The following is a 19,103-nucleotide window of genomic DNA, read 5'->3' as shown; positions in this document are numbered from 1 at the left end:
GAAGAAGGAGAGGTGTATATGATTGAGACTTTTAAACTGTTGAGAGGTGGTTACAGGGTTGACACTGGGGAGATCTTTCGCTTGGTTGATCAGCGGGAAGGAGTGATGACAAGAGGCCATCCCTGGAAGTTACGAAAGGAAACTGTGAGCAAGAGGGTAAGGAGTGGTTTCTTTGTGTGGAGGGTGGTTGAGCCGTGGAATGCATTGCCTGATGGAGTGGTGGGAGCGAGAACGGTCAGTGAGTTTAAAGAGTGGTATGATAGACTTTGTGTTTCTCAGAGGGGGACCTCCCCTCGATGAGTCTTGACAGACTTTATGTCTTAGAAGGACCTCCCTCGATGAGTCTTTTGACTCCTTGGAGGCCTGAATAATAATAATAATATTAGGGAGGTAACTGAATCATTAGAAATAGTAGAATTACTTATGTGGAAACTGAGGTAAATGAAATGGAGGTGCATAGCAGATTACAGAACCTTTATGTGAATCAGCCATGGGATTAGATGGTATAACTAGCTCGAGTTTCACATGAAGGTGCTAGGAATTGTCATTTCCCTTGACCATATTGTTTATTCTAAGGATCAGCCCTGGGTTAGTCCCAAGGGGCTGGAAAGAGGGGAAAACAGTTCCATTGCATAAAGGGGGGCTCCAAGACTATGTATCAAATTACCAACCAATCAGCATATCAAGAGTTGTCAAGATACTGGAGAAGTTAGTCAAGAGCAACATACAAGAATGGATAGATTAAAATGGGATACTGTATGGGGGGGGGGCAACATGGTTTTGTGAAGAATAGATCATGCCTCAGTAACTTGCTCATGTTTTATAATACAGTGTCAACTGAGTTGGATAAGGTAATGGATTTAGAGTGATGTTGCTGGATTTTGCAGAAGCCTTTGACAGGATACCACATGGAATTCTAATCAGTAAACTGCAGCACATGGAGATGTATATAGGGTTAGTGAAGTGGATAGGAGTGTGATTGATGGAGAGATATCAGAGAGTAGTTTATGCAGAAGCAGAGTCTAGAAGGAAGCCTGTGACTGGTGGCATGCTGCAGGGCTCTGTTCTAGGAAAGGATCTGAGAGGAACTGTTCAGTTGTTTGCTGATGATGCAAATTTGTACAGAACAACAGTTAATACAAATGTTGATAAAATTTTGAGGGTGTTTTGGATAGATCAGCAGTCTGGGAAAAGGAGAATAGATATCAGTTTGATGTGGCAAAGTGTAAGGCTATGCATTTTGGGGTGAAAATATCACCAGCTGTATACCACGTTGATAGAACTGTACTCCAGGAAATTGACAAAGCCATAAATTTGGCAGTGTTAGTGAATGGATAGTGAATTAAAGTTTAGAGGGCACATAGCAAAAGTGGCTAATGCAGCTGATCAGATTACTTGGTTACTGAAGAATACTTTGAAGAGCAGAGATGACAGGTTATTATTCTCTTTATCAAGCCTTGAGAAGACCCATCTTCACTGCTGCATGAAAATCAGGTCATTTGGGTTTCTTGGTGATGAGGAAGAGGTGGAGAGAATCCAGAGATGAGTGACCAAGATGGTAGCAGGTCTATGGAATGAACCTTACCAGAACAGGTTGTTGTGGGTTACAGAAACTGGTTGATTGATGGAAAAGGGGTGATATGTTTGAGACATACAAATTACTGAAGAGTTTTTACAAGATTGATTCAGAGGAAATTTTTCAGAACCATTTGGTTCTGAATAGGTTGTTGAATCTGTTGTGAATGCCATGGTTGTGAATAAGTTCAAAGCAAAGTATGATAATGTGCAAATGTTGGATAGCGCTTGTCATGATGTTTAGGGGTCTCTCTCGATGAGTCTAAGGATTCCATGGAGTAGCTTCTGATGATGATAATAATAAAGGATGAAACTAGGAATATAATTTCTTGTCATCTTTAATTTAATAGTATTTTATTCTCTTCACTTTTGTCTAACTCTATACTGCCTCAAAACCACTTCTACTATTTCCTCCTTGCATTTCTGTCTTGCTGGGCACAGCTCCTTTTCTATCATCATCATCACTCCACCTTCCTCTTTTCCTTTTCTATCTTCACAAATAATATCACACTCTTCCATATCTAGTCCTATCAGGGTGTCATCTTCATCCAACGATGTTTCACTTATTCCAACAATTTTTGTGTGAACATACTCAGTTAATGCAACAGTTTTGTTCCCCTTATTTCTGATACTTCTATCAGTTATATGCAAACATAATGGTTTGTTTATGGGTCGATAACAAGCAATTGCAGCACCTTATCAAGATTTTCATTCCCGTGTTCTTGTCAATGAGGAATGACAGAAAAATTTCCTATAACAACAGGAGTTCTACAAGGAGACACCTTGGCTCCCTTCCTCTTTATAATAACCCTAGACTACATTTTCAGGATGGTTGAGGATGAATTCGGTCCAACTTTTAAATTAAGATGGCAATGATAAACAACTCTATCTCAGTGACCTCAGCTATGCAGACGATATAATATTAATAGATTTATCTTTATCCAAGGGTCAACAACACTTTGATAAACTATGCCAAGCTGCATAAATATTTGGATTGACAGTTAACACAAGTAAATCTAAAATACTCCCAAATATGATGTTCGTATAGTACAAGGTGCCATCAGTACAGAACACAACCAGACTTAAGAAAAAATAGAAGACTTCCAATACTTAGGTATAAATAATACTGTAAATGACATAATATTAAGAAAATATAAAGCTCTCAATCAACACAGGAATCTAAGAAATATATGGAAATCTCCCCTCATTTCCTTGGAAACAAAAATTAGACTTTAGGCTTTACAAAGCAACCTCTCAGGCTATCTTCTTATATGGTAGAGAAACATGAAACATTTCCACCCAAAAAGCAATAAAAACCATTAATAGCTTTAATATAACCTGCTTGAGACTGTTACTTGATTACTCTTGGAAGGATCATATTCATAATTCCACTATTTTAGAAGAGGCAAACCAAAAACCCTTGATTGAAACCCAATGCAGACATCAACTGAGACATCCTCCTTCTCCATACTTTGACATCTTAGTTTTATTCATCCCCTCAAATGGACAAACACAAAGAGGAAGACCAACTAAACAATTCTGACAGTATATTAACCACCTTATCAGAACAGATAAGGTGGTTAATATAAAGCTGTGTATAATAATTAACTTTTTCTTATTCTTGTTTATTTAGTTCGTTTCCCTATTTACAAACTGTAAATTGTAAATAAACCATGATGATGAACAAGTTCCACTCATTAGATGTTACTCTTCCCTCTTGCTACCAGAACACTTTCTCCCAGGTCAATCTTTTCCTCTAACTCCTGCATACACGGCAAAGATAAATTACCTCTTTCCATACCAGCAACTGAGCACCATAAAAAGAATATTAGACAACTTGAACACTATGAAGGCATTTGGTCCCGATGGCATCTCTCCTATTGTGCTCAAACGTTGTGCTCCAGAGCTAACACCTGACCTCTATCTTCTTTTAAATTTTCTGTATTCAGCTGACACTATCCCATCTCATGGAAACTAGCATATATCCAGCCCATTCCAAAAAAGGAGACATAAGCCTACCTTCTGACTACTGACCAATTGCCATCACCTCAATTCCTCTCCAAAATACTGTAGAAAGTTGTCAATGGTCAGTTTCTTCACTACCTAGAAGCTCACTAGTTAATCAGTGATTATTATTATTATTATTATTACGGGTGACTCCAGGGCATCCTTAGACATATACGACATTCTCAGAGTATCTATCATACCTTGCCTTGAACTCGCTCACTGTCAATAGCACCCACAACAGACTCTGGCAGCTTATTCCACTCATTTACCACTCTAAAAGTAAAGAACCCAGCTCTAACACCACTGCTAACCACACTCTTGCCCAGCTTCCATAGATGTCCCCTAGTTCTCCCACCACCAGTCCTGATCTCAAAAATATCCTCTGAATTAATCTTATAGAATCCTTTAAGCAATTTGAATGTCTCAATCATATCTCCCCTTTTCCGCCTATCAACCAGTTTCTGCAACCCCCAAATCTTCAACCTGTTCTCATATGGTTCATTCCATAGACCTGCTATCATCTTAGTCACTCGCCTCTGGATCCTTTCCACCTCCTCCCCATCAAGAAGGAACCTAGGTGACCAAAGCTGGGCACAGTAGTCGAGATGAGGTCTTATCAAGGCTCGGTACAGAGGTACAATAACTTGCTTGTCTCTGCTCGTCAAGCTATTTTTCAACAACCAAGTGAGTTGATGAGCTGATTTAGCTACTTTTGCAATGTGCCCCCTAAACTTCATCTCCCTATCCACCAACACTCCCAAGTCCCTGGCCTCATCAATCTCCTGGAGTACAGTTCCACCAATGTGGTATACTGCTGCTAATCTTTTCACCCCAAAATGCATAACCTTACATTTTGTCACATTAAATTGACATCCATTCTCCTTAGCCCAGAACTCCAATCTATCCAAGTCGTCCTGCAAGATTTTGACATCTTCTGCATTCACTATCGCCCTACCCAACTTTGCATCATCAGCGAACAAATGAACTGTTCCTCTTAGATCCTTCCCTGTATCGTTAATGAACAAATTAAGCAGCAGTGGTCCAAGAACAGAACCCTGCGGCACACCACTAGTCACAGGCCATCTTTTCGACTCTACTCCTGAATAAACTACTCTTTGATATTTCTCCGTCAACCAACCACCTATCCATCTCACCAACCCTATATCCATTCCCATATGTTGTAGTTTCATCATCATTATACATATCAAGGATTTAGGCCTAGCATGGCCTGTTCCGGCCTTAGAAGTCATCGTTGAATCATTTAAGAGGACGTCCTGGTTTTCTTTTTCCTAATGGCTTGTACTTTAAAGCTTGTTTTGGTAATCTTTCTGTTTTCATTCTTTGAACGTGTTCCATCCATTTATGTTTATATTTTTTAATTTTTTCTATTACTGGTTCTTGGTTTAATTCTTTCATAATGTCTTCGTTTCTTTTGTGATCAAATAGGGTATACGTTGCAGTTTTTCTCATAAACTTCATTTCTGCTGTTGTTAATCTTTGTTTGTCTTTTTGTTTTATTGTCCAGATTTTGCTTCCATACATTAAGACCGGTAAGGCTAATGCATTGTATACTTTTAGCATGGTTTGTTTTTGAACTAGGTTTGGTTTAAATACAGAGTTAATTAAACCTGTTATTTGTAAATATTTTGCAATTTTTACGTTTATATCTTTTTCATTTTCATATGTGATCCTATATCCTAGGTAGTTAAATGAATTCACCTGTTCTAAGATCTTGTTATCTATTACTATTTTAGTTCTTGCTGGATCTTGTCCTTTAAAGGCCATAGTTTTTGATTTTTCTGTTGATATTATCATACCATAATCTTTGAATGTCTCATTTAGATTTAAAATAGCTTTCTGTAAGTTATCTTCAGAATTTGTAATTATTATTTGGTCGTCTGCAAAGAGGAGAGTGTTTAAGTTAACTGTAGGTGAAAGTTTAATTCCTTGATGTAAATTTTTACTCCATTTTATTATTATTTCATTTAAGTAGATATTAAAAAGAGTTGCTGAGAGGGAACATCCCTGTCGGACCCCTTGGTTTATCTCTCTTGTATATGATAGCTCGTGATTTAATCTTATTTGTATTTGATTATTTTCATATATACTTGTGATAGCTTTTAGGATATTATTTGGTATTTGTCTTTCTTTTAATATGTTAAATAATATGTTTCATTAAATAATATGTGACTTTGTCAAATGCTTTTTCAAAGTCAATAAATGCAATATGTGTTTCTAAATGATATTCTCTTCTTTTCTCTATTATTAATTTTAGGCAAAAGGCAGGGTCTATACATGATCGTCCTTTTCTAAATCCATTCTGTACCTCTAGAATAAAGTTTTCGGAATATTTCATTAGTTTGTTATTTAAGATTCTGCTATATATTATGTAACAGGAATTTAGTATACTGATACCTCTATAGTTTTTAGGATCGTCACTATTACCTTTCTTAAAGATAGGAATCACAATTGCTTTTTTCCATTCTATTGGGGGATACCAGTTGAGTAAATTTTATTTAAAAATAATAAGAGTCTGTCTTTGAATCTTGTTCCTGCGTATTTATATAGTTCTGAACCTAGCTTATCTTCTCCAGGTGATTTTCCATTTCTTGTTTCTTTCAGGCTGATTTCTAATTCTTCTTCAGTTATTTCCTTTTCATTTTCGTTAATTGTTTGCCAGTTGTCTTTTTTAAAATATTTGTCTGTCCACAGTTCTGTGTAGTAATTTAGAAATTCTTCTAATTTCAATTCAGTGTTTAATTTTATGTTTTCTTTGGTATCTGCATTTAGGTGTTTCAAAATCTTATATACATTGGGTCTTATTTTATATAAATCATGTTCTAAATTTGAAACAAATTTATTCCATGATTCTCTATGTCTTTTTCTGACTTCTCTTTTAGCTATGGCTCTTATTCTTTTATATTCTATTTCATCTTCTAATCTTTTACTGCTTAACCATTTGTGATAGGCTTCTTTTTTCTTTTTAATTATTTATTTGATTGTATCATCCCAGATCTTCAGTTTTTTTCTTTTATTGAATTTTTTGGTCTTTCCTAAGCTTTCATTTGCTGCTGCATTTAGTATCGTTTTTATATTAAGTCATTCTATTTCTATTTCTTCATTTTGTTTTATTTTATCTAGATATTGGTTAATTCTTTGTTCATATAGCCATTGTACATTTGTGTCATTTAATAGTCTAGTTTAATAAACAAATGTTTCAATTTTTCTTTCTGTTCTTGTTACTTGTAGCCATTTAGGTGGTAATCTTAATTTTATTTTAACAAGGAAGTGGTTACTTCTTATTTCATATCCTCTGTGAACTCTAGCATCTAGTGAAAATTCTGATGTCTTTTCATTTAATATGAAGTAATCTAATATTGATTTCCATCGTCATTTACGGATTAGAATTCCATGTGGTATCCTGTGAAATGCCTTTGCCAGGTCCAGCAGTATCACTGTAAACCCATTATCCTTATCCAGTTCAGCCGTCACCTTGTTACAAAACTTGAGCAAGTTACTGAGGCATGATCTACCCTTCACAGAGCCATGCTGTCCCCCGTACAGTATCTCATTTTCATCAATCCATTGCTGTATTTTTCCCTTGACTACTTTCTCCAAGACCTTGAAAATGACTCCTGATATGCTGATAGTTCGGTAATTTGCAACCATAGTTTTGGATCCTCCTTTTTACAGAGAAACTATTTTCCCCTCTTTCCACACCTTCGGGACTAAACCAGACCCGAGACTCAGATTAAACAACATGGTCAAGGGCACTGATAATTCCTTAACCGCTTCACGCAAGACCCTTGCCTGTATACCATCCAATCCCACAGATGTATTTACATTAAGGTTCTGTAATAGACTATTCACCTCCACTTCATTCATCACAATTCCCGTATAAACTAATGGTTCCGTCATTGTTTCAATGGCACCACCTGGATGATATACTTTTACAAAGTGCTCACTCAGTAACCCCACTATATCGACTGGTTCAGTGACCTCCTTACCATCGTCATTCCTTAAAATCATTTTTGCCGTGTACAGTTTTTTTCTTGCTTGCAGCATGTTGAAAGAACTGTTTGGGATTCTCTTTAGCTTGCATAGCTAGTTTCCTTTCATAATCCGCTTTTGCTTTTTTTACCACTCTCGTTACCCTTCTGGCCTGCACTTTATACCGTTCGTGTGCCTGCAGGTAACCCCTTTCTTTAAATTCCCTCCACATTTGTTTCTTTTTTTGCAGCTCAAGCTTAATGGTGTTATCATCATCATCAAATTCCTGCCATGTACCCTCAAGGGGTGTACAGGATATGATAGTGCTACATGAAAAATTTACATCATTACTAACTTCCTATCTACAATTTTCCTTTAAATCAGTCTCTTATTTGTCAAGACTCCAACATTTCTAGATCTTATATTTCTATCGTCTAAGGCACTTTTTACCGTATCAATCCACCTATATCTTGTTCTTCCTCTGGGTCGTTTTTCTGCTAACTTGGCACAGAACACTTGTTTTGCTAATCATTCCTTGCCCATTCTGTTTAAGTGACCATACCACCTGAGATTAGCTCTGCTAATGCATTCCTGGATGCTGACAATGAGAAGTTCTTTCCTAATATAATCGTTTTTAATATGATATTGCCATTGATGCCATCTGTTCATGCCTCTATTTCTCATAACTCTCATATCTGCAGTCCCTAGTCTTTGGTCAAGTGTTTTACTTCTGACCCAGCTCTCAGATCCATAAGTTAAAATTGGTTTGAACACTGTCTTGTATACAGCTAATTTAATGTTCCGACTAATTTCTCTCTTATTCCATATGAATTTATTGAATTGGCTTCCTTCCATACCAGCTTTGTTGATTCTGTTGTCTATTTCCATATTTAATTTATCATCTTCACTAAAAATCGTCCCTACGTAGCGGAAATGTTTTACTTGTTCCACAGGTTCTCCATTCACAACACAGTTGACATTTTCAATGATTCTGCCTATTTTCATTGTCTTTGTCTTTTTATTGCTGACCTTCATACCATATCTATTACAACAGTTATTCAGTTTAGTCAGAGAAACTTGCAGACTTGTAGCGGATTTATTGATAAGTATAACATCATCCGCATAAAGCAAAGAGCTGACATTAACATCTCCAATTTTGATATCATGTTTAATACCACTTTCCTTCATAATGTGATCCATATAGATAATGAATAACTGTGCGGGTAATGTACATCCTTGTCTCACACCAGATTTAACATTAAACCATTTTCCTGTACTTCCTTCAATTCTAACTGCTGACTTACAACTCAAATGAAGACTAAGTATTGCTTGATATAATGCCACATTGACACCATATAACTGTAGCATATTGAATAGCTTCTCTCTTGGCACCTTGTCATATGCCTTTTACCAATCGACAAAACTTAAATACAGATCTTTGTTATATTCCCATGATTTCTCCACTATTTGTTGTAAAGTGAAGATCTGATCCCGACAGCCTCTATTTGACCTGAATCCAGCTTGTTCTTCACCAAGCTTTTCTTGCACAATTCTTCTCAACCGTTTCTCAAGTATACATGCATATATCTTACCAGGAACACTCAGTAGGGATATACCTCTGCAATTCTCACATTCAGTTTTATTTCCCTTTTTATATATGGGTACTATGAGAGCTCTACTCCAATCATTGGGAATTCGTCCTTCTGTCCAGGCTTTCTGAACTATGCAGTGCAGCCACTGTAAGACTCTTATACCACCATACTTCAGCATTTCTGGTCGAATATTATCTACTCCTGCTGCCTTTCCACATTTCAAGCCTTTGATGGCTTTTTCTACTTCAAGTATGGATATGTATTCCTGACTGGCCTGTGGAGTGTTTTTTACCACTGTGCTATCACTGCTTGTTTCATTTAGCAAATTTTCGAAGTAGTTACTCCATACTTCAAGGATATCTTTTTCTCCCGTTTTCATGTCACCTTTATCATCTCTAACTCCTTTTACAGCACTCTTTCCTCCATTTCTAAGCTTCTTCAAAAACCTCCAGAATATTTTCCCCATTCTTGATATTTATTTTCTATGTTCTTGCCAAAGTCCTCCCATGACTTTTGTTTTGCTAGTTTTACACAGTGTTTAGCTTTCTTACGTTTGTCTCTGTATTCTCTAAGAGCACAAGCTGACTTATTTGCCAGGAACTTTTGATATGCTTTCTTCTTTTCTTTCACTGCTTCTTTCTTTCACTTTTTCTATCCTTGCAGACAACCTCACCACATATCTCTCTGGCTGAATCAATCAAGGTTTTCTTCAAGAGTTGCCACTGAATCTCTAAAGTTTGGTTCCTGTTCTCAAACTCTTTCATTTTTTCTTCAATAAACTTTGTGTATTTTAGTCTACAGTTCACATCTGAGAGAGTGTTCAACTCTTATTTGCTTTAAAACTTTCTTACATGTTAGTTTTTTCAATATGAAATTCAGTTTTATCCTGCTCAAGACTAAATAGTGATCACTTCCAATTTCAAATCCTCTGTGCACTCTGGTGTCCTGCACAAGGGAGAAAACATCACTATCAACAATAACATAGTCAATGAGACTTTTCTTATTTCTTGCCTCTTCTCTCCATGTGAATTTGTGCACATTTTTATGTTGAAACATGGTGTTAGTAATAACCAGTCCATGTCCTGAGCGGAAATCCAACAAATATTTGCCATTATTATTAGCTTTGCTCTTTTTTCCAAATTTTCCCAATATATTTTTGTATGTCTGACAATCATTTCCTACTCTGCTATTTAGATCCCCAACAAGGACCAACTTTTCCTTTTTCATTGTGTCAGATGCTTTCTCTAAAGCATTAAAAAATTCCTCCACTTCTACCTTAGTAGAACCTTCTGTGGGACCATAGGCACAAATAAGTCTCATTGTCCAGTTCCCCATTCTTATATTTCCCCACATCAGAACTGAATAAATTAATGATTTTTCTCACAAGCATTAACTGTCCAATGAAGAGCATGAAAACTATTATGTAATGTTTCTGTTTTTACAGTTCTCAGGTACATAATCACATTATATGGTTGTGTTTACAAATTTCAGTTACAAAACCTCACAATCCATCAATCACTAAAGGTGAATTAACTTACCCACAGGAAGTTTCAGTAATAACAAAACACATAAAACCAATATTCTTTCCTGATATTTAATTTTTCTTCTCAGTGTATTGATTTACAACTTTCCCTTCATAACATATCCTTTTTCTTTTCATTTCTTATTGTCCATTCCCCCCCCCCCACACACACACACACACAGACACACACAAACATGAATTCATCAGTTGTTCTTATGTCACCATACAGCATGCTTCATATTCTCAGTAATTTGTAATTGCACAAATGATGTCATGACAGTTGGGTAGTACGAATAGCAAACAGTAGTTCAGTAGTGACAGATGCAGCACAATTGTCAGTGTTGCAATTGGACAAAGCTTACATTTTCATTCAATGCCAAATTAATATGATCTGCGGAAAAATGTCTGTAAGTAATTTAGTTCCAGTGATGAAAAGTGGTTGCTCTTAAGGATCAGAGTGAGATAGGATAAGACATCTACATAGCCTTTTAATAGATGTGGAGAACTGACCAAACTGTATTCTGTTTTGTCCTAAACCAAAGCAAAAAATGATGGTACAACATGATGAAATTCCCTGCCAGCTGGAGGTGTTGCCGAGTCAAGGTCCTGCTGTTTTCTTTAGGGAACCAAACAGCAAAAAAGTTAGCTAGCAAAACAAACTCAACATCAGGAGAATTCAAGATAGGCACGATCAGGGTGAGAAGTATTAGCAGAAAAGAAGTGGAACTAGCAGAAGAATCAGAAAAGTATCACATCAACAATAATTAACATTACTGAACCAAAGAAGTTAAAAAAAACAGAAACAGTGACGTTCATCTGAATACTCAATACAAGATATTATATTCAGCTGATAATCATCTGGTAAAGGAAGGAGTAGTTTAGTACTCACCACTAAACATAAAAATAATCATCAATGGGAGTTATTGAAGTAGAGCAATGTGAGCAAATATCAAAATGTGATATTGCAATGTTAGACTTATGGTTCCAAAGAATGTTCTTCTAAGGAAGAAGTGGAAAAATTTTTTAAGTAATTAGAGAAGGTATAACTGACATTAGAAAAGCTTCTTCTTGTTGATCTAAACAGTAGAGTAGGAAATGAGTATTAGACATACAAAAATGTTAGGGAAAATTCTGGAGAAAAGAGCAAAGCTAATAATAATATTAAGTACTGCTGGATTTCTGTTCAGGACATGGAATAGTCATTACAATTGGAACACCAGATTTCAGCATAACCACATGCACAAATTCACATGGAGAGACGACAAAGGAAATTTAAAAAAAAAAAAGTCTAATTGATCACATTATTATTGTCAACATCAGATCTCCATGAAGTCAAAAGATTAATGTGAGAGGATTTCTGTTCCAGATATAGAGTGATCATTATTAACACTAGGTGCCAGCATAAGGTGCCTTAGTAAGAGGCATGTTAGTAGAGGATTTGACAAAATCGTACCAACCTGGTGCGACCATAAAGGATGTAACTGAGTCTGTTAGAGAGCAAAAGCAAAGGGTGAAAGAAATGATGGTTGTGGCAGGTACGAATGATTTGAAAGGAGATAAAATGGAAATGATAGAGGACCTGAAGGAACTGTTTGAGGTAGCAAAAGAGAAGAGTGAGAGAGTTAGGATGATTAGTCTTTTGCCGTGGTATGACAGTGAAGAGTTTAGGAGGGCCATAATTGCAAATGACTTTATGCGTGGGTTATGTATGACGAGTTGTGTGGAATTTGTGGACATGTGGAGTGAATTCGATGGGCAAAAGGATCTATATAAGATGGATGGCTTGCATTTGAATGGATATGGTGTAAGCAGACTTGAAAAAGTGTTGCTGAATGTAGTGGATGTGCAAAATCAGGGAAACTAGATTTATTAAGGGGGTGGGTAGATATACAGACTTTGGGGAGGCAGTTGAATGTATGAATGAGTATAATATGTCCGAGCGAATAAGGACAACAAATCGGAATGGGATAGTTAATATAAGGCATCAAGGTAGGGATGGGGATAATGGGGGTCTTAAATTCATGTACACTAATGCTAGGAGCATTAGGAACAAGAAGGAAGAGTTTTTGGCCATGGTTGGCATTTCCAGATCACAGGTTATTGGCATTCTTGAATCATGGCTGACTGTAGATGATATAGCTAGTGGGATTGAATGTGATGGGTATAGTGTGTTCAGGAATGACAGGGAGAATAAAATGGGGGGGTGGAGGAGTATTGTTGATGATAGCTGATGAGCTGCAGCAAGGAGAATAGAAGTTGAATTGCAGGATAGAGAAAAGAGCACATTTGAGGCCATTTGGTGTGAGATTGTGGCTAGCAGAACTAAATATACAATTGGGTGCTGCTATAGACCAGGTGATGGAAAAGATGGTGGAGACAGTATGCACAAGCAAATAGAAGAAATGAGTAGAAGGAGGGTAATTATTATGGGAGATTTCAACTATGGTCGCATTGATTGGAGTGAGGAGAGGACACACGGGAGGAAGGAATTCGATTTTATGCGGTTATTAAGGGATAACTATCTGCAACAGCATGTAATGGAAAATACTAGGGATCAGAGAGTGCTTGACCTACTAATTACATCTCAAGATTTGGCTGTAACAAATATGACCACATTGCCACCAATTGGTGAGAGTGATCATAGAGTCTTAACTTGGGAGGTGGCTAAAGGTGTGGAATTTACAATTAAGACAGGGTACATGTGGAATTATCGGGCTGGAAAGTATGACAATCTTAGGAGTTTGATTGGTTCAGTGCCATGGCATGTCCAACTGCAAGGGCTAAAAGTTGATAGTGCATGGGAGGCAGTTATGCAGTGTTTGCATGAAGCAGTGGCTGACTGTATACCCACAGTCCGAATAATAAATCAAGTAGTGGTTAAATGGATGAATAACACCATTAAGCTTGAGCTACAATAAAAGAAACAACTATGGATGGAATTTAAGGAGAAAAGTGACCGGCAGGCACATGAACGGTATAAAGCGCAGGCCAGAAGGGTAATGAGTGTGGTAAGAAAAGCAAAAAAGGATTACGAAAGAACATTAGCCATGCAGGCTAAAGAGAATCCTAAACAGTTTTTCGATATGTTGCAAGTAAAAGGAAAAATGTATATGGAAAATGATTTTAAAGAATGCCGATGGCAGGGAGGTAACTGAATCAGTTGATATAGTTAAGTTACTGAGTGAGCACTTTGCAAGAATATATCATCCAGGTGGTGACATTGCCGAAATGAATGAACCAGTAGATTATACGGGAATTGTGGTGAATGAAGTGGAGGTGAGTAGTCTATTGCATAACCTCAATGTCAATACATCTGTGGGATTGGATGGTATACCAGCTCGTGTCGTACGAGAAGCAGCTAAAGAATTGTTAGTACCCTTGACCATTTTGTTTATTTGAGTCTCGGGTCTGGGTTAGTCCCGAGGGGGTGGAAAGAGGGGGAAAAATAGTTCCACTGCATAAAGGTGGTTCAAAGACTGCTGTTGTAAATTACCGACCGATTAGCATATCAGGAATTGTTGTCAAGGTCTTAGAGAAATTAGTCAAGAAAAGAATACAGGATTGGATAGATTAAAATGGGATATTGTATGGAGGACAACATGGTTTTGTGAAGGGTAGATCATGCCTCAGTAACTTGCTCACATTTTATAACACAGTGACGGCTGAACTTAATAAAGGTAATGGGTTTAGAGTGATTCTACTGGACCTTGAGAAGGCCTTTAACAGGATACCACATGGAACCCTAATCAGTAAACTGGAGTAGATGGGGGATGGATATAGGGTTGGTAAGATGGATAGGAAGGTGGTTGATGGAGAGATACCAGAGAGTGGTTTACTCAGGAGTTGAGTCTAAAAGATAGCTTGTGACTAGTGGTGTGCTGCAGGACTCTGTTCTTGGTTCACTACTTTTGAATTTGTTCATCAGTGATATAGGAAAGGATCTGAGAGGAAGTGTTCACTTGTTTGCTGATGATGCAAAGTTAGGTAGAGCAATTGTGAGTGCACAGGATGTCCAAATTTTACTGGATGATTTGGATAGTTTGGAGGACTGGGCTAAGAAAAATGGATGTCAATTTAATGTGGCAAAGTGTAAGGTTATGCATTTTGGGAAAGAATAGCAGCAGTATATCACATTGGTGGAACCATACTCCAGGAGATTGACGAGGCCAGGGATTTGGGAGTGTTAGTGAATAGGGAATTGAAGTTTATGGGGCACATTGCAAAAGTGGCTAAATCAGCTCATCAAATCTCTTGGCTTCTGAAAATTACTTTAACATGCAGAGACAAACAAGTTATTGTTCCTCTGTATCGAGCCTTGATAAGACCCCATCTGGACTACTGTGCCCAGTTATGGGCACCAGGGTTTCTTCGTGATGGGGAGGAAGTAGAGAGGATCCAGAGATGAGTGACCAAGATGATAGCAGGTCTGTGGAATGAACCTTATGAGAATAGGTTGAAGATTTGTGGGTTGCAAAAATTGGTCGATAGGCAGAAAAGGGGTGATATGATTGAGACATTCAAATTACTGAAAGGTTTCTATAAGATTAATCCAGAAGATATTTTTGAAAATAGGACTGGTGGTGGAAGGACTAGGAGCCATGCATGGAAGCTGGTTAAGAATGTGGTTAACAAGGGTGTTAGAGCTAGGTTTTTTACTTGGAGAGTGGTGAATGAGTGGAATAAGCTGCCAGAGTCTATTGTGGGTGCTACGACCATGAATGAGTTCAAGGCAAGGTATGATAGATACTGTGTGAATGTCGAATAGTTGTTCTTGACATGATGTTAGGGCCTCCCTCGATGAGTCTGTCGACTCCTTGGAGTTTCCCGGGATAATAATAATAATAATAATAAAGACTTGCATAAATTCATACAGAGAAGACAAAGGAAATAAAAGAAAAGTCTAATTGACCATATTATAATTGTCATCATCAGATCTCCATGAAGTCGAAAGACTAATGTGAAAGGTCCACAATCTCATTGAAAAAAAAAAAAAAAAAAAGCCAAGACAGCTGGCGTATTTGGTGTACATTATATCAAGCAATACATATGTTTGAGTTGTAAATCAGCAGATAGAATCGAAGAAGGTACAAGATCATTTGGTGTTAAATCAGACATGAGACAAGGGTACATTATCGCTTGTGTTCACCTATATGGGTTACATTATGAAGAAAAGTTCTGTCAGACCTGATATCAAAATTAAAGATACTCAACTGACTTACTGAAAAAGAGAGCCAAAAGGCTTCACTTCGGTGATGCAAAATTATTCAAATTAAGTCTATTGAATCCAACATTATTTCAAAGCTGAATAGAGAAACTACAACAGTTTCATGCCGAATATAGAAACTATAAAAGTTTCGGCAGATCCAAGCGTAAGCAAACCTTTTATGACAGGGGCAACTCGTAGTAAAGGTGTAGTAAGCCCTGATCACTATCCTTAGTATTTCCCATAATGTAAAACACATCTCTTAGCGGACATGTATGATGTTATACATTATGGGGGGGGGGTCACTACCCAGACTGGTTTCGACCTTTGATGAGGTCGCGTGACTCCCGCTGAGGAGAGGAAATACTTCAAATCCATATTTTAATGACTTACGATTTAATAAAATCCAAATCCAAATACACTTTAGAAAATGGATACGTTCTTTACGAAGGTTGGTCGATTGGTAGAGCCTCTGTTACTAATGGCTCAGTTAAGTAAGTTTGAGCGCGGTTAGTAGTTGGAAGGGATCCAATCATTCGATGCTGTTGGCACACTCTCCCTCGATGAGTCTTTGGACTCCCTGGAGGTGTCAAATAATAATAATATATCAGAAGATGGTAAAGGAGCCACACCACATCTGGATGCCTGACGAATAATGCAACAACTTAACTGGACAAAATTTGTACATCAGTATATCACGTAGATATATTGATGGCTTAATTGTAGATTGAACACATGGTATCAATGGTAGCCCCATATCAAAAAGAAGAACATTAAAAAGTAACTGGACATTGTTAGCATTCAGGAATGTGTAGGCAGAGCCAATCGAAGGTGGCTTAAACAAAATGGGAGAGCAGAGGTTGCAAAACAAGTGTTTTCATTTTTTTTTTTTTTCTCCAGGATAATAGGAAAAGACCAAGAACAATAAGAAGTGCCCTAGAAGATCAAAGTATGATATCTGATGATATTGGAATCCTGACAGATAATTGAGTAATTTGGAAGAAATTGTCAGCAGGAAATTAGTAATGATGTAATCTTTTTTGGTAGTGCTATCATAATATCCTGTACATCTGAGGATACATACCAGGAATTTGATGATGCTGAAATATGGAAGTTTAAAAGTTTTACAGAAGCTGTACTGCATAATTCAGAAGGAAGGCTGAATTCCAGGTGATTGGATTAACTTGTAGAGCTCCTGTAGTGCTCACTTTACAAAAAGGGAAATAAAAATGGATATAAGAATGACTTTGAATATAAGAATGGTTTAGTAAAAATTGTGGACGGGAAACTTTGAAAGGAACAAGCTGGTTTCAGGCTAAATAGAGTTTGTCAGGATCTGATTTTCATTTTAGACGGATAGTTGAGAAATCAACATAACATGTAACAAAACTTCAATACGTGTAATCAACATGTATTGAAGTTTTGTAGATCTCGAAAGAGGCATATGACAAGGTATCATGTGAAAGCTATTCAAATTTCTATAGTTATGTACTGTAAACAGGACATCGTGTTTAGCAATACATTTTGTATGTTTGGGTTGTAAATCAGCAAAAATCAGGTGTAAGACAAACAAGGCTGTATGCCATCTCTGCTGTTATTCCTTATTAGCATAGATCGCATTATTAAGGAAAGTGGCAGTAGGCCTGGTATTTAAACTGCAGATATTAATCTTAGCTCTTTACATTATGCAGATGATGTTATACTCCTAAATAAATCAAGAACATTCCTAATAAACTGCCGAGAAAAATGGATGAAAATCACTAGTTAAAAGACAAATAGTGAAAATGGGCAGTAACTTTGAAACTATCAACTGCATCTTGAATGGGAAACCTGTAGAACAGTGTTTCTCAACCTTTTTTGGATCATGCCCCACCTCAACGTCTCAAAGATTTTGATGCCCCTCTCTCTCTCTCTCTAGCATAATAGTCAGCCAAATTCTGAAAGAGTATAATATAAATATGTATAAATATGTACATGTACATATTCAAATTGCCCCCCCCCCCTGTGGGGCGTAGGCCCTACGTTGAGAAACACTGCTGTAGAACAAGTAAAACATTTCAACTATTTAGGCACAATTGTTAGTTTAGAAATTTTGGTTCAATTTCAATGTATCTGATTCATATAGATAGTGAAGAACTTTGTTTTGGTTTTATTATAATATTTGGATGATTTTCATATGTTATTCAGTCTAAGTATTCGCTTTTGTCAATCTTCACATTCTATTCCTGTCAGTTCCACCTTCGGTATCAACATTAGCGACCAAGTATGTAACATTCTGCTGCTGCATGTTGATCAATTTTAATTTCTTTGTGGCATTGGGTGTTCAATTTAAGAATATTTGTTTTATTAACACCAACCTCCATGGAGTCAAAAGTTCAACCTTTTCAGTTGTTATATAGAATGCATCTGATTTTGCTTGTTTATCGATGATGATGATTCTTATCTGCATGTTAATGCACATTATTTTTTGTGTAAGTAATTAGTATTTATTATTGATTTGTAATATGCCAATGTGTATCACAATTAAAACACAATAGATATTCATTGATGCATAATATGAGCCTAACCACTATAGCTCTAATATTTGGCATAATTTTGTTTTGGTATTCAGATTTTACTTATCTTCTTTCTTATTAATGCATTATTATCAGTAATGATGCTATTCTGTAATTTTCAATAATGATTAACATGTTTTTCTCCTCACATAGCTATCTTATGTTCTCTTGGATATTGTGATTTTGGAATTATTTCCAGAACTGAAAACCAAGAATGAGATTCCAAGTCCTGAATAAAGCTATCTACATTAAATCACATCAAAAAACAACGTAGCTTTTTTTATCCTTTGTTCAGTGTATAAAATGTATATTATGAAAATAAGTCTCTAATGCAGATCTCCTCTAGAAAAATAAATACACTAAGTTAACTGTCATTAGACAGTGTGGTAAATGCATTTTATTTATTTTTGTTTATTAATTTAAATTCCAATATTATGTATATTCATAACACTGTAGATATAAACTTGTGGGATACCATGGTTTTGTGATAAGTAGGTCTTTACAAAACCATGCTATCCCTATATTTAAAAAAATATAACTCTGTGTGTGTGTGTGTGTGTGTCTGTCTGTCTCTCTCTTTCTCTTTCATTCTCCATAGAGGGAGAGAAGGAGAGAAAGACATCTTTTCTTTATTTTGTTTTTATAACAATCCCTTGACT

General features: G+C 36.6%; 1 protein-coding gene across 2 annotated transcripts in view; it reads left to right on the top strand.

The window, feature by feature from the left end:
- Window positions 1-18,835, top strand: part of LOC150102965 (sorting nexin-14-like) — a 793,179-nt gene extending 774,344 nt beyond the window's left edge. For both annotated transcript variants that reach the window (XM_090397844.1, XM_090397845.1), the window contains one exon: window positions 18,598-18,835. In XM_090397844.1, the coding sequence (XP_090253970.1) occupies window positions 18,598-18,681 (84 nt within the window). In that variant the 3' untranslated portion in view covers window positions 18,682-18,835. The remainder of the gene's footprint in view (window positions 1-18,597) is intronic.
- The last annotated feature ends 268 nt before the right edge of the window (window positions 18,836-19,103 follow it).

Source organism: Typopeltis vanoorti, chromosome 9, assembly GCF_054136105.1.
Source record: "Typopeltis vanoorti isolate ZY-2024b chromosome 9, IOZ_Tvanoo_1.0, whole genome shotgun sequence".
Lineage (NCBI taxonomy): Eukaryota > Metazoa > Arthropoda > Arachnida > Uropygi > Thelyphonidae > Typopeltis > Typopeltis vanoorti.
Note: the sequence above shows the minus strand (reverse complement) of the source record. Positions and strands in the feature narration are given on the sequence as shown.